General features: G+C 50.9%; 1 protein-coding gene across 3 annotated transcripts; it reads left to right on the top strand.

The window, feature by feature from the left end:
* Positions 1 to 3,400: 3,400 nt before the first annotated feature.
* Positions 3,401 to 9,452, top strand: LOC128125703 (mitochondrial uncoupling protein 3). 3 transcript variants are annotated; one of them, XM_052763345.1, is made up of 6 exons: positions 3,401 to 3,526; positions 3,975 to 4,176; positions 4,385 to 4,585; positions 5,562 to 5,663; positions 6,054 to 6,234; positions 8,752 to 9,452. In XM_052763345.1, the coding sequence occupies exons 1-6, from the start codon at positions 3,401 to 3,403 to the stop codon at positions 8,864 to 8,866; spliced, it is 927 nt and encodes a 308-aa protein (XP_052619305.1). In that variant the 3' UTR covers positions 8,867 to 9,452. The 3 variants fall into 3 exon arrangements, with proteins under 3 accessions (XP_052619305.1, XP_052619307.1, XP_052619306.1); XM_052763347.1 differs by lacking the exon at positions 4,385 to 4,585; XM_052763346.1 differs by lacking the exon at positions 5,562 to 5,663.
* Positions 9,453 to 12,423: the final 2,971 nt, after the last annotated feature.

Genomic DNA, 12,423 nt, shown 5'->3' with positions numbered 1-12,423 from the left:
GAGAGGGGAGCCTCACAAAGAGCCCTGTAGGCCATGACCAAGATGTTAGACTTTGTTCTTGATAAAATGAGGAGCGGGCTGACTGTCTACAACCAGGAGAGTGACAGGCTCTGACTGATAAAAGCTTGGATGTAGGTCTCCAATGGGGAAAACCTCCTGTCTCCACTGTTTAGACCCAACATTCCTGAGTCAGTGTATAATCCGTCTAGAGCTTAGTGGCCCTTAAGATGTAAACAATCAGGGCCAGGGATGTAGCTCAACTGTAGACGCTTGCTTAGCATACAGAAGCCCTAGGTTTGATCCTCAGCACCACATGAACTGGGTACAGTGATGCAGTCCTTTAATCCAGTGCTTGGGAAGTAAGAGACAGGAAGAGCAGAAGTTCAAGGTCATCATTTGCTACATAGAGAATCTGAAGCCATCCTGGGCTACAAGAGGCCCTACCAAAAGAAAAGGAGCAGGGGGAGAAAGAAGCATGGAGCTGCGGGGGAGGGTGCACGCCTTTAATCCCAGCACTTGGGAGGCAGAGGCAGATGGATCTCTGTGAGTTCAAGGACGGCCTGGTCTACAAAGTAAGTTCCAGAACAGCCAGGGCTACACAGAGAAACCCTGTCTCAAAAAACTAAAAAGAGAGAGAGAGAGAGAGAGAGAGAGAGAGAGAGAGAGAGAGAGAGAGAGAGAGAGAGAGAAAGAAAGAAAGAAAGAAAGAAAGAAAGAAAGAAAGAAAGAAAGAAAGAAAGAAAGAGAGAGAAAGGGGACTGATTCTCAGTTTTGCCTCAGTCCTTCCCCGGGGCAGAGTCCAAAAGCCAATCTTCTACACTAGGACCCGGCTTCCAGACTGGAACCCCGCAGCTATGAGTTCCAGTTTCAGTTCATATCCGACTTACCCAGCCCCATCTCCTTCACTGCCTGTTCCTTTTCCTGACTGGAACTCAAACCCCATGAAGACAGAGCCAACCAAACCTGTTCCATGTGTAGCTTGCCAGTGCCTGGTATGGTGGTCAAGAAATAGCTGACCAGCCAATAGTCACTTCACTTCACACCAGCTCCTTCCCAATGACAGGGTTTTTCAGGGAGAGAGAGTAAGCCTGAGTCCTTGGTTTCTGAATGTGTAGACTGAGGCGGCATCACAGAGGAAACCAGAGTTATATATGGCGGACCTGAGAGAAGACCTGAGAAATCACCTGACCTGGCCCCTACCCTTTGATACCTGAATGTTCACTATTGATGAACTAAGATATGTGTGTGTGTGTGTGTGTGTATGTGTGTGTGTGTGTGTGTGTGTGTGTGTGTGTGTATGCATGTATACATATATATTCTCATTGGCCCAAGACCAGGTAAATGTACCTAAGGTAAGCCTTAGAAGACAGGCCCAGAGCCCAGATTTCCTAACCACTGGCCCTGAATCCTGTTGCCCTGTAGGAACTGTTCACAATTCTGAGTCTGGCCCTGGCTCTCGGGATGGGTCATTGATGGATGCAGGACTTCAGCACACTAAGAGAGTGTCTGAGTTAGTACATCAGTGACTGCCAAGAGATGGCCTCAACACAGAAGGCCTGATGCCCAGAAATCCAATCGCAAGAACGTGGGGTCACCCATGATGGTACACCAGTTTCCCTGCACAACTGAGGCTAAATCGAGCCCTTCCCATCAAAAGATCCCTCGGTAACCAGCAGAAAGACAGGTATACTCATGAGACCACGACTCGTGTGTGTGTGTTCATGCACCCATGCACACACTAGCATTGTTTGTGTGTTGCCTTAACCTAAGACTGAGATTCTCCTGAGATTTTGTCTTCATCTGAGAAGGGTTCCTTGGTGGCATGAGAGGGTACAGGATCCAAGCTAGGTAGAATGGTCATAACCACCCCAGACAGCAGAAGTGTTCATGTGTCAGACCACTGCCCTCAGCCACTGGGAAATAGAGAGCTCAGCAACAAGTACCCGAGGCCCAGGTCCACCAACAGACCACCAGTCAGGAAACCCTACAGAGATGGGAGCAACAAGAACTGAGGAGGATTCTGTTTCTTTTTTTTTTTTCTTTTTTCTTTTTTTTTGGTTTTTTCAAGACAGGGTTTCTCTGTGTAGCTTTGCGCCTTTCCTGGAACTCACTTGGTAGCCCGGGCTGGCCTCGAACTCACAGAGATCCACCTGCCTCTGCCTCCCGAGTGCTGGGATTAAAGGCGTGCACCACCACCGCCCGGCTCTGTTTCTTTTATATATAGAGAGAGGTATATCCAGGTCAAGCATGGCGGTACAGGCATACAATCCCAGCATTCAAGAGCCTGAAGCTGGATGATCTCAGATTGGCCTGGGAAATTTAGTGAAACTTTTTTTTTTTTTTTTTTTTTTTTTTTTGGTTTTTCGAGACAGGGTTTCTCTGTGTAGCTTTGCGCCTTTCCTGGAACTCGCTTTGGAGACCAGGCTGGCCTCGAACTCACAGTGATCCACCTGGTTCTGCCTCCCGAGTGCTGGGATTAAAGGCGTGTGCCACCACCGCCCGGCCTAGTGAAACTTTTGTCTCAAATAAATGAATGAATAAATAAATAAATAAATAAATAAATAAATAATAAAAGGGCTGGAGAGATGGCTCAGAGGTTAAGGGCACTGGCTGCTCTTCCAGAGGACCTGAGTTCAATTCCCAGCAACCACAGGGTGGCTCACAACCATCTACAATAGGATCTGATGCTCTCTTCTGGCCTGCAGGTATACATGCAGAGCACTCATACACAAAATATAAAAAAATGTTTAAAAATTTTAAAAATTGAAAAAAGAAAAAGAGAGATCGTGCTAGGGATGTATCTCAGGGGTAGAGGGTTTGCCTTACATGAGGCCCTAAGTGCAGTGCCCACTAAAGGGGGCGGGGCTAAGGCGTCCTTTCAAGGGGAACTGGCTTAGTCCAGGATGAATGACTATTTCCTTGGGTCACAAGGAATGTTCCCCCGTTTGAGAAAGAGGCATGGGGTACCTCAGAGAGCTTGACCAGAGAGGAGACAGCAAGACCCTGGGAGAACAGGGTGCCGGTGGAGTCAGAACCAGGCCTGCTGCCTGCCAGGACCTCCGTTTCTTCAGCCATTCAGTGAAGGTGCCAACAGCCCTGTCAGCTTCCCTCCTCAACCCTCTGTGCAGGTGACAGCGATTAGGTGTGAAAGGCAGGATTTTTATGGGCCAAGTTCAGGCATCTTAAGTGTGGCAGCACCCCGGCTTCTCACTTTGTAAAGCCCCTTCAGAATGTTGCCGGGTCCCTGGACACAGGACAGAGCCAGACAGCCTAGGCGCCATGTGTCCCTTGGTCTGTCTCTTGCAGCTGCCTCCAGAAACTGAAGCAAAGGATTGCCAGGCAACCTCCCTCCTTGGACCTCAATAGACACCAAAGGAACCAGGCCCATCCCACCAGGACCATGGTTGGACTTCAGCCATCAGAAGTGCCTCCCACAACAGTTGTGAAGTTCCTGGGGGCCGGTACTGCCGCCTGTTTCGCTGACCTCCTCACCTTCCCCCTGGACACCGCCAAGGTCCGCCTGCAGGTGGGTGCCTTTGGCCAGCGGTTGTGATTCATGAGGAAGAAGGGGCTGCTTCTGCACAGCGTGTGCCGGGGGAAGGCCACTCCCTACACTGTTCTGTCCCCACCGCCATCCCTCGGGACCAAAACAACCCAAATGCCTTGATATGATGTGACAGGGCTCTTTACTTCTCACCCTTGCTTTGTAAGCCATAAAGTGGAAAATAAAGGTAAGGCAGTAATGGTGTGGGCTTGGGTAAGCCTCTAGCCATCTACTGTAAAATAGGGAAAGCATACTGGCCTCTCAGCGTACGGAGGAGCCACGTAAGTGATCGCTGCTTTGTGAACTTCACCACGATGCACACTCAGCTGTGATAAGCATGCTAGTTCTAAGACTCTGCAGGGGCCCTGCACACACAGACCCCCTTCCCCAGCCGCCCATCAGCTCCTCGGGCCCTATGCTTGTCCCTCAGATCCAGGGGGAGAACCCAGGGGCGCAGAGCGTGCAGTACCGCGGCGTGCTGGGTACCATCCTGACCATGGTGCGCACCGAGGGTCCCCGCAGCCTCTACAGCGGACTGGTTGCTGGCCTGCATCGCCAGATGAGCTTTGCCTCCATTCGAATCGGCCTCTACGACTCTGTCAAACAGTTCTACACCCCCAAAGGAGCGGAACGTGAGTGCCAACACCAGTGGATACCTAGGGACACCCAGGGGCACCCATGGACACACAGGGGTGGGCAGGAAGCCCAGCTGGCAGCTGGCGTGTGGGTCAAGGACATGGCGTGGTCCAACAAGGCTAGTTGGGCATGGGGAAGCTGGTGACAGACCCTGGCGAGATTTTGACAGTGTTAAGGACTCACGGTTCTCTCTGCCCTCCCCAGACTCCAGCATCGCCATCAGGATTCTGGCAGGCTGCACCACGGGAGCCATGGCAGTGACCTGTGCTCAGCCCACGGATGTGGTGAAGGTCCGATTTCAAGCCATGATACGCCTGGGAACTGGAGGCGAGAGGAAATACAGAGGAACTATGGATGCCTACCGAACCATCGCCAGGGAGGAAGGAGTCAGGGGCCTGTGGAAAGGTAAACGCAGTATCCTTGGGCAGAGCTTTCCCTCCCCGAGGGCTGAGACAGGGAACCCAGCAAGGAGGAACTCCCGAAGCACGGTTCAATACCCTAAGAACGCCCAAATACAATACCTCACACACCAGCCACTGGACCTCAAATATTGTTCACCTCACCAGTCCTCATCTGCGTAGGCCACCCTGAGAGAAACAGAAGGGAACACAGGGCACCCACTCCTCAGGGCTTTACCGCAGAGGAGCTAAGGAGGCCAGGGTGCAGCTTGTATCACAGGCAGGGGGCCAGGAGGCAGGCCAGAGGTGGGAGAGGCTGAGCTGGCTCCAGAAAAAAGCTGGTCTCCAAGACCAAGGTGTAGAGACGGAAGGGGAGAGCCTCCCGAGGACACAGTGCAGGCACAGAAGGATGGAGAAACGCAGCCGTGGAGCCAGTTGCAGTGACGTGTGTGAGTGACTTCCTTGGGAGTGAAGACTGTAGAGTTCCCTGTGTGCTAAGCCCTTGGCAATCGCCAGAATCCCTCCTGCACTTGGACCACCATTCCCATGAGTCCTTGCAGGAGAAAAATGGCCCTGTGGTGTTTAAGGGCAGGATGCCCAAGTCACAGCGCTGCCAATGCACTCTTGCTGGTGTCCCACTCACGCCAAGCCTGTCCTCTCCCGGGTGACACCTGTCTCTGAGCGCCCTGCCATACCTCCTGTCACTGTCCCAGGGGCTCTGCCTCCCTCCTCCATGAAAAATTTCCTTTCCTGGCTGCTCCTGGGTCTCAGGGAGGCACGTTGAAATTTTGACAGAGTGCAAATTATGCTCCAAATGCAGCCAAGCAGTGGGTGTCTGTTTGTGAAGGTGCAGGAGTTTAACAGCTGATAAAAAGTGGGATCTGCTTGGCTGAGGTGTGGTCCCCTGGCTGAGACCACTGCTAGAGGGCTCTGTCCCCAAGCTGGAGCCCTGCATTCATCAGGCCCCACTGCCTTCCTGACAGGGACGTGGCCCAACATCACCAGAAACGCCATTGTCAACTGTGCTGAGATGGTGACCTATGACATCATCAAGGAGAAGCTGCTGGACTCTCGCCTGTTCACTGGTGAGCGTGGGCGGGGAGACGGCAGTGGGCGCCACTCAGAGGGATCCTGAAAGAGAGAGAGAGGAGCAGTGCTCCGTTCAGGACTGTGATGAAGAAAGAGGCCTAGGCTCCAGGCCAGAGCCTGGGTTCCAGGGCCAGCACCTAACTCAGTGTATCCATAAGTGATGGCCACTTGCCTTCTCTGACTTCAATTGCCTAAAAGAAAAAAGCTCTGTAGCTTTCTTACTCAGGGATGCTCGGTTCTAGCTTGCTAAGACTAACCAAGAGCTCAGCCTTGGGCACTGTGCTCCGGAGGTCGAGGTCAAGGTTGCACTGGAGACAGACAGTGACCACATCTGCAAAGCGTGCGCACATGCTCCATCCCTGGAATGTTCTTCCCCCCTTCTACAGACAACTTCCCCTGTCACTTCGTGTCCGCCTTTGGAGCAGGCTTTTGTGCCACAGTGGTGGCTTCTCCGGTGGACGTGGTAAAGACCAGATACATGAATGCTCCCCCAGGCAGGTACCGCAGCCCTCTACACTGTATGCTGAGGATGGTGGCCCAGGAGGGCCCCACAGCCTTCTACAAAGGGTAAGCTGCCACCTTTTTCTCTTCTTCCCTCCTTCTCCCCCTTTTTCTTCCTCTCTGACTGAGTCTCATGAGTTCCAGGCTGGCCTAGAACTCACTACGTAGCCAAGAATGACCTTGACATTCTGATCCCCCTGGCTACACCTCTGAACGCTGCATTATAGGCTTGTACCACCACACCTGGCTTTGGGGGTTCTCTTATCCCAGGTGCCTACAACAGAAGCCTTTCTAAGAAAAAGTAGGCCAAAGCCAGATAAAATGATTGTTTGTCTCCAAATGTTTCGGGTAGGGGGCTTTTCCACAGCTGCTGCCCTGGCCATTCACCACCACACTCACTGCAGTGTAAGTACCATTCTCCTAACCAACACTCAGGGTCCCTTTGCATTTTTAAAAAGAATTATCATTATTATCATAATCATTAGTGTGTGTGTGTGGTACATGTGTGTATATGTACCACAGCACATGTGTGGAGGTCAGAGGACAATTGTGTGGAGTTGGTTCCCTCCTTCAACCTTTACATGGGTTCCAGGGTTCAAACTCAGTCCAAGGGCACACAAGGGGCATGCATCCTTGCGTGCAGCAGCACAGCCCACAGGGCTGGCCTTCCCTCAATGTCTACATAGTCTAAATCTCAGCCACTCTTGCAGACTAGTCCAAATACCACCTCCACCCTCACACTGTCACACGGAAGTTTTCCCTCCTTTCCATGAGCCTCAGCAATACTATTTGATCCGCTGCTACGATAATTCCACCTCCTACAAAATTAAATTCATCTTCACACTAGCACACAAGCTCCTTGGAGCTGAGACTGTTGGCACATCCATTTTTTTTTTTTTAATCATCCGAAGATCCAAACAGAGCAAGCATTCAATAGTGCGGGTTATTCACCATCATCCTGAAAGCCAAGCCCCTACATTGAGCCTTGTGCTGGGTACTTTATATAGCATATTGCAGCAACCTTCTGAACTAGGTAGTATTCCCCACAATGCACTTCAAAATAGTAACTTGTCCAAGATCACAAAATGGCCGAGCCCCAGCCCCAAAGCCATACCCGTGTGGTGCTTCCTACCCACTGGTAAGGTCTTGGCTTGGCTCCCACATTAATGCCTTTAGCTTATATTTCCTGGTGTGTGGTGTTTAGTTGAACCCAGCAGACAAACAGAAACCACTGCAAGTTCTCATGTCTGGAAATAACACACTCAACCTGTCACCTAGCACTGTTTGCCTGGATGTTTTCAGCTAGTGCCTCAGTTTACTCTTTCACTTGGCAAACCTTTATTGAACAGGCTCTGCCCTATGTCTCCCTCGAGGAATCATAGACAAGTAAGCAGCATTGACTGAGCAGGGCTAGGTGCTGTCCCCGCGGATTCAGTTAACCATGTGACAACCTTGTAAGGGAGGTACTACTACACCTTCTCTTTTATTTTATTTTAAGGTCTCTTGTTGCCTATACTGGCCTCAAACCCCCGATCTTCCTGCCTCCACTTCTCAGGGGCCAGGATCACAGGCATATCCACACACCCAGGGTTTACTGTCCTTACTTCAAGATGAGGAACTGGAGGAGCCAGGATTTTAGCCCAGGTTTGACTCGCCTCCAAAGTTTGGATAATATTGCCACAGTGATATAATCCTTGTGAAGGTTCAAGAACTGCCATGACAAGCTGGGTTTGATGGCTGATGCAGGGGTTGCCTTGAGTTCAAGGCCAGCCAGAGCTACATAGTAAGGCCTTATCTCACACTCTCCCCCACAAAGGAAATGCTGTGGCATATGGCTGCCATGCCCAACTGAATCCTACAGCATGAAGAGCAACCCTTCAGACTGGAAAGATAACCCAAGCTGAGGGAAGGGCAATGTGTTTAAAGGGACAGAAGAGGGCCTGGCATCATCAGGGCATGGTGACTTGATCCTCCAGGAACCCAGGGGCCCAAGAGGGAGCAATTGGGGAGTGTCTGGCCTGAGGGACCAGAGGCCAGGCTCCTCCCTGCCTGTGAGAAGCACAGATAGGTGGACCTCTCTCCCAGGGTACTCCCTGAGCAGAGCTCTCTGGAGATGAGCTGATTCTGGTACCATGCTCCCTCCACCCTGACCTGTAGCCACTTCTTGATGTCCTAGCCTGGGCCTTCTCTGGGTGGAAATCTGGATGTAAACCGGCCCAAAGCCCCTAGCATCAGGATGAGTTGGGTCAGACTGTGTCCCAACTCGACAGTGCTATTTACCAACTTTGTGGTTCCTCAGCCTCTCTGGCCTCAGTTTCCAAAAAAGGACTTGCAACCAGTAGAGTGAGCCCACAGACCTGTGAGAATTAGTTTCCTCACATGGTAACCTGCCTTAAAGTTAGCTTTCTTTCCTTTTCTGATTCCAACTCCTGCCAAAATCCCTTCAGCAGAGACAGCAAAGCCAAAACGGATCTCAGAAAAGAATTGTGACAAGCAGCCTTCGTCCGGCCTGGGGACAGCGCGGTAGGTGTGCCTGTGCCTCCTAGCTGGTCTTCCTCACGTGGTAGTTGTTTCTCTCCTCAGATTTGTGCCCTCCTTTCTGCGTTTGGGAGCCTGGAACGTGATGATGTTTGTAACCTACGAGCAGCTGAAACGGGCCTTGATGAAAATCCAAGTATTACGGGAATCTCCATTTTGAACACGGCAAGCGGGCTACTTGGTGCTTTCCTCATAAAAGGCTGCCTAGAAGAGAATAAAGCCGCGGCTCTCTGCCAGCGGACCCAATGGACCGAGTGGACCGAGCAGACCCAATGGACCCAGCAGACCCAGTGAACCCAGCAGACCCAGCGGACCCAGCCGACCCAGGCCCACACACATTACAGAACTCTGCGCTCATTGCTGATTCAAGAAACTGAACTAAAAGAGGAGGAAAGTTTTAGTCTTCCGTGTTTTGTCCTAAAACACCTTTGTTTTGCACTGACCTGATGGGAATTAAATTATATTAATTTTTAAAGCCCTTCCGGTTGGATGCCTAACATTTAGGCAAAAGAAAATCCGATTCCTTTGGACAAAAGGGAGGTTTGCCAACCCCCCAGAAATGTAGGATTAGACGATGAATAAGAAAGTGGAAAGGCACCGGGCGGTGGTGGCGCACGCCTTTAATCCCAGCACTCGGGAGGCAGAGCCAGGCGGATCTCTGTGAGTTCGAGGCCAGCCTGGACTACCAAGTGAGTTCCAGGAAAGGCGCAAAGCTACACAGAGAAACCCTGTCTCGAAAAACCAAAAAAAAAAAAAAAAAAAAGAAAGTGGAAAGGCTGCAAGCATTGGGAAGATCAGCCCACTGTGTAGTGGAATCACCTCAAATGCCCGAGGGACATTTCATCTTCAGCACAAAGCTATGATGACAGCCTTCACAGTCACCCGAGGACATCTGCCCTTCTGTAATGAGACCGCCAAGTGGTCTCCATTAAGATTCTGGGAAAATGAGAAAGGAAAAAGAAAACATTGGGCCCATATAAGCAGGTCCGGCTGGGCCCACCCGGGACTATGGAGGATGGAGGATGTACAGTGAGTAACAGTCCCTGCCTGTCTACCTCGGGGTGTTGGGAGGATCGAATGAGAAGCAGGGCAGGGAAGCACTTTATAGAACAATGCCTGTCTACAAATGTAAACACGAAAACACTGCTCTAGGAGAGATTTTTTTTTGTCCAAAGAGGAAGCCTGGCGAAAATGCAGTTTAGCGGTGAGGCCATGCACACCAGCATGGTGAGGACCACGGATGACCGAAGCCATGGGAACCTGCTGCCTGGTAACGGCAAAGGGCTGTGGGTCAGGAGAAGAGGCACTACCTGTCCATCAGTCCAAAGCAGCAGGACCCAGAATCTTTAGGAAATTGCTTTGACTCAATTAAAAGAATTCCCACCTTAAGGGAAATAAGAACGGCTGCTTTCCGGCCTTCTCTCTCCGACAGATTTTCTCAAGTCCCGCTTGTCAGGGTGGCCACAGACCCAGCTGGCTCCACTCGCCTGGACTTCCTTCTCTCTCACTGCCTTTGGCTGCTAAGACAATGTACCTCCTCCATCTACAAGAGGAAGTCCTGAAGCACAGGACCAACTTCCAAGTTGAAGACCGCACATCCGGCAACGGCATGGCTCCCTGGGTTCAATCCCCGGGACCCACGTGGTGGATGGAAGGAGAGAACTGACTCTTCCAAGCTATCATCTGACCTCCACAGGCGCGCTCATACATACATGTGAATGTATACATGGACAAACACAATGAACAAAGGAATACATGGGGAAAAGAAAGAAGAGTTTAACTGCATTTGGTGGTGTGAAGGAGATGTCCCCAAATGTCCCAGGCATTTGAATACTTGGTCCCCCGTTGTTGGGGGCTGTTTGGGGACACTTAGAAGATACGGCCTTGCTGGAAGAAGTGTGCCATGGGGACTGGCTTTGGGAGTCCAGAGACTCATGCCATCCCAGTTTTTCTGTTTCCTGCTTTCAGTTTGGGATGTGAGTTCTCAGTGGCTGCTCCAGCCACCGGGCCTGCTGCCAGATCCCTCACCAAGACGGACTCTCTCTGGAACGGTCAGCCCCAAATAAAACTGCCTTCTCTAAGTGGCCTTGGTCGTGGTATTTCATCACAGCAATGGAGAAGCAACTCAGACAGTGCACATCTGTCCAGCTGTGCCTTCCAGTGTCGTACAGTCTCGGCCTGCTTCTTAGGAGCTTGGTTGGCTCTGATGGACATCAGAAGGGGCTCCAGGCTGGAGATGGAATTCATCGGCTGAGCGCTTGCCTAGCATGCAGAGCCCTGAGGATGACCCTCAGCACCACATAAACCACACATGGCGATGCTCACCTGTGATGCCAGCACGCAGGAGGTAGAGAAAGGTGGATCAGGAGTTCAAGGTCCAACCTTGGCTCCATAGCAAGTTCAAGGTCACCCTGAGACACATGAGACCCGGTCTGGAAAAGAAAAAAGAAAGAGAAGAACCAGTCTCCAAGCCTCATCCCACCTCACTGTACTAGCCACCTAGCCACAGAGAGCCCTTGCTTTTCAGTGTCCTCCCAGAGAAATGTCAGTGGATCTCTGTGAGTTTGAGGCCAGCCTGATCTACAGAGTGAGTTCAAGGATAGCCAGGACCAATATACAGAGAAACCCTGGGAAAAAAACAAAAACAAAAAACTTTAAGAATACAGGAGGAGCTTGGCAATGTCATTTCTTCCTTCCTGCCCAGACTCAGCTCACTGAGAAAAACTGTACCTCAGCATGCCCAAGTTTCAGCTGTAACTTGAGATCATCTACTCATACAAACTAGATAGTTGAAGCAATCAAAAAGAAATTATCTTGACTTAATGTCCCTCATAGCCTTCAAATAAAAACCTGCATTTAGAAGGCCCTCTTTCTTTTGACTTGACTCACATGTGTAAATCACTGTTAAACTGCTCTCTCATTCAAGTCCCCCGGGGGTCAGGAACTGTCTATTCATTTCTGTGTTATTAGGAGACTGTGCAGATGAAGAGGAGGAGTGGGCAAGCAGAAGAGAAGAAGGGGGAGAAGGAACTGGGAGGTTGGGGTGGTCTTGGTTTAGTTTTTGAGACAGTCTGACGTAGTCCAGGCTGGCCTGAATTTACCATGTAGCAGAGGACCTTGAACTACAGATCTCCTGCCTCTGCCCTCCAAGTACGGGATTCCAAGAGTGTGTCACCAAGCCTAACCTGAAAGATTCTGATAGAGAGAAGGATCCCAGAAATTTTGGGTCCAGGCTTTTGGAGACAAGAAGATAAAATTAAATGAGTAGTCTGAGGACCCTTGGGCAAATTCTTTGGCTTTTTTGTTTTGTTCTGAGAATCAAACTCAGAACTTCGTGCTAGGCAAGCACCCTACCAGCTGAGCTCCACCCTCTGTCCACTTCTTAAAAGAGGAGGTTAAACCCGTGCATCTAAAGGCCTTTAGTTCTGGGACTCCAAAGACTGTTTACCCCACCCTTGTAGTCCCGGCTTCAACTTCAACCTCTAGGAATTGGTGTGAACTCATGAGAAGGTCAACTCAACAGCAGAACCCCCCTCCACCAGGGAGATGGACTCCTGGGCTCTGTGACCCCACAACCAACATATGTCTACCCTCAGTCAAGACATTCAGAAGAAACCCAAGGGCTGGAGAGGTGGCTCAGCAGCTAAGAGCATGCAGTGCTCCTGCAGGGAGTCTGAGTTCTGGTCTCAGCACCCGTGTGGTGCACGACCCCGGGTG

Source organism: Peromyscus californicus, unplaced genomic scaffold (genome assembly GCF_007827085.1).
Source record: "Peromyscus californicus insignis strain IS unplaced genomic scaffold, ASM782708v3 Scaffold_4__1_contigs__length_199733344, whole genome shotgun sequence".
NCBI lineage: Eukaryota > Metazoa > Chordata > Mammalia > Rodentia > Cricetidae > Peromyscus > Peromyscus californicus.
Note: the sequence above shows the minus strand (reverse complement) of the source record. Positions and strands in the feature narration are given on the sequence as shown.

Excerpts from the sequence above, each read along its gene's own strand:
- LOC128125703 (XM_052763345.1), top strand. The coding sequence starts at position 3,401 with ATGGTTGGACTTCAGCCATCAGAAGTGCCTCCCACAACAGTTGTGAAG. Across the intron at positions 4,177-4,384 it reads CACCCCCAAAGGAGCGGAAC|ACTCCAGCATCGCCATCAGG; the intron begins GTGAGTGCCAAC and ends TGCCCTCCCCAG. Across the intron at positions 4,586-5,561 it reads AGTCAGGGGCCTGTGGAAAG|GGACGTGGCCCAACATCACC; the intron begins GTAAACGCAGTA and ends CCTTCCTGACAG.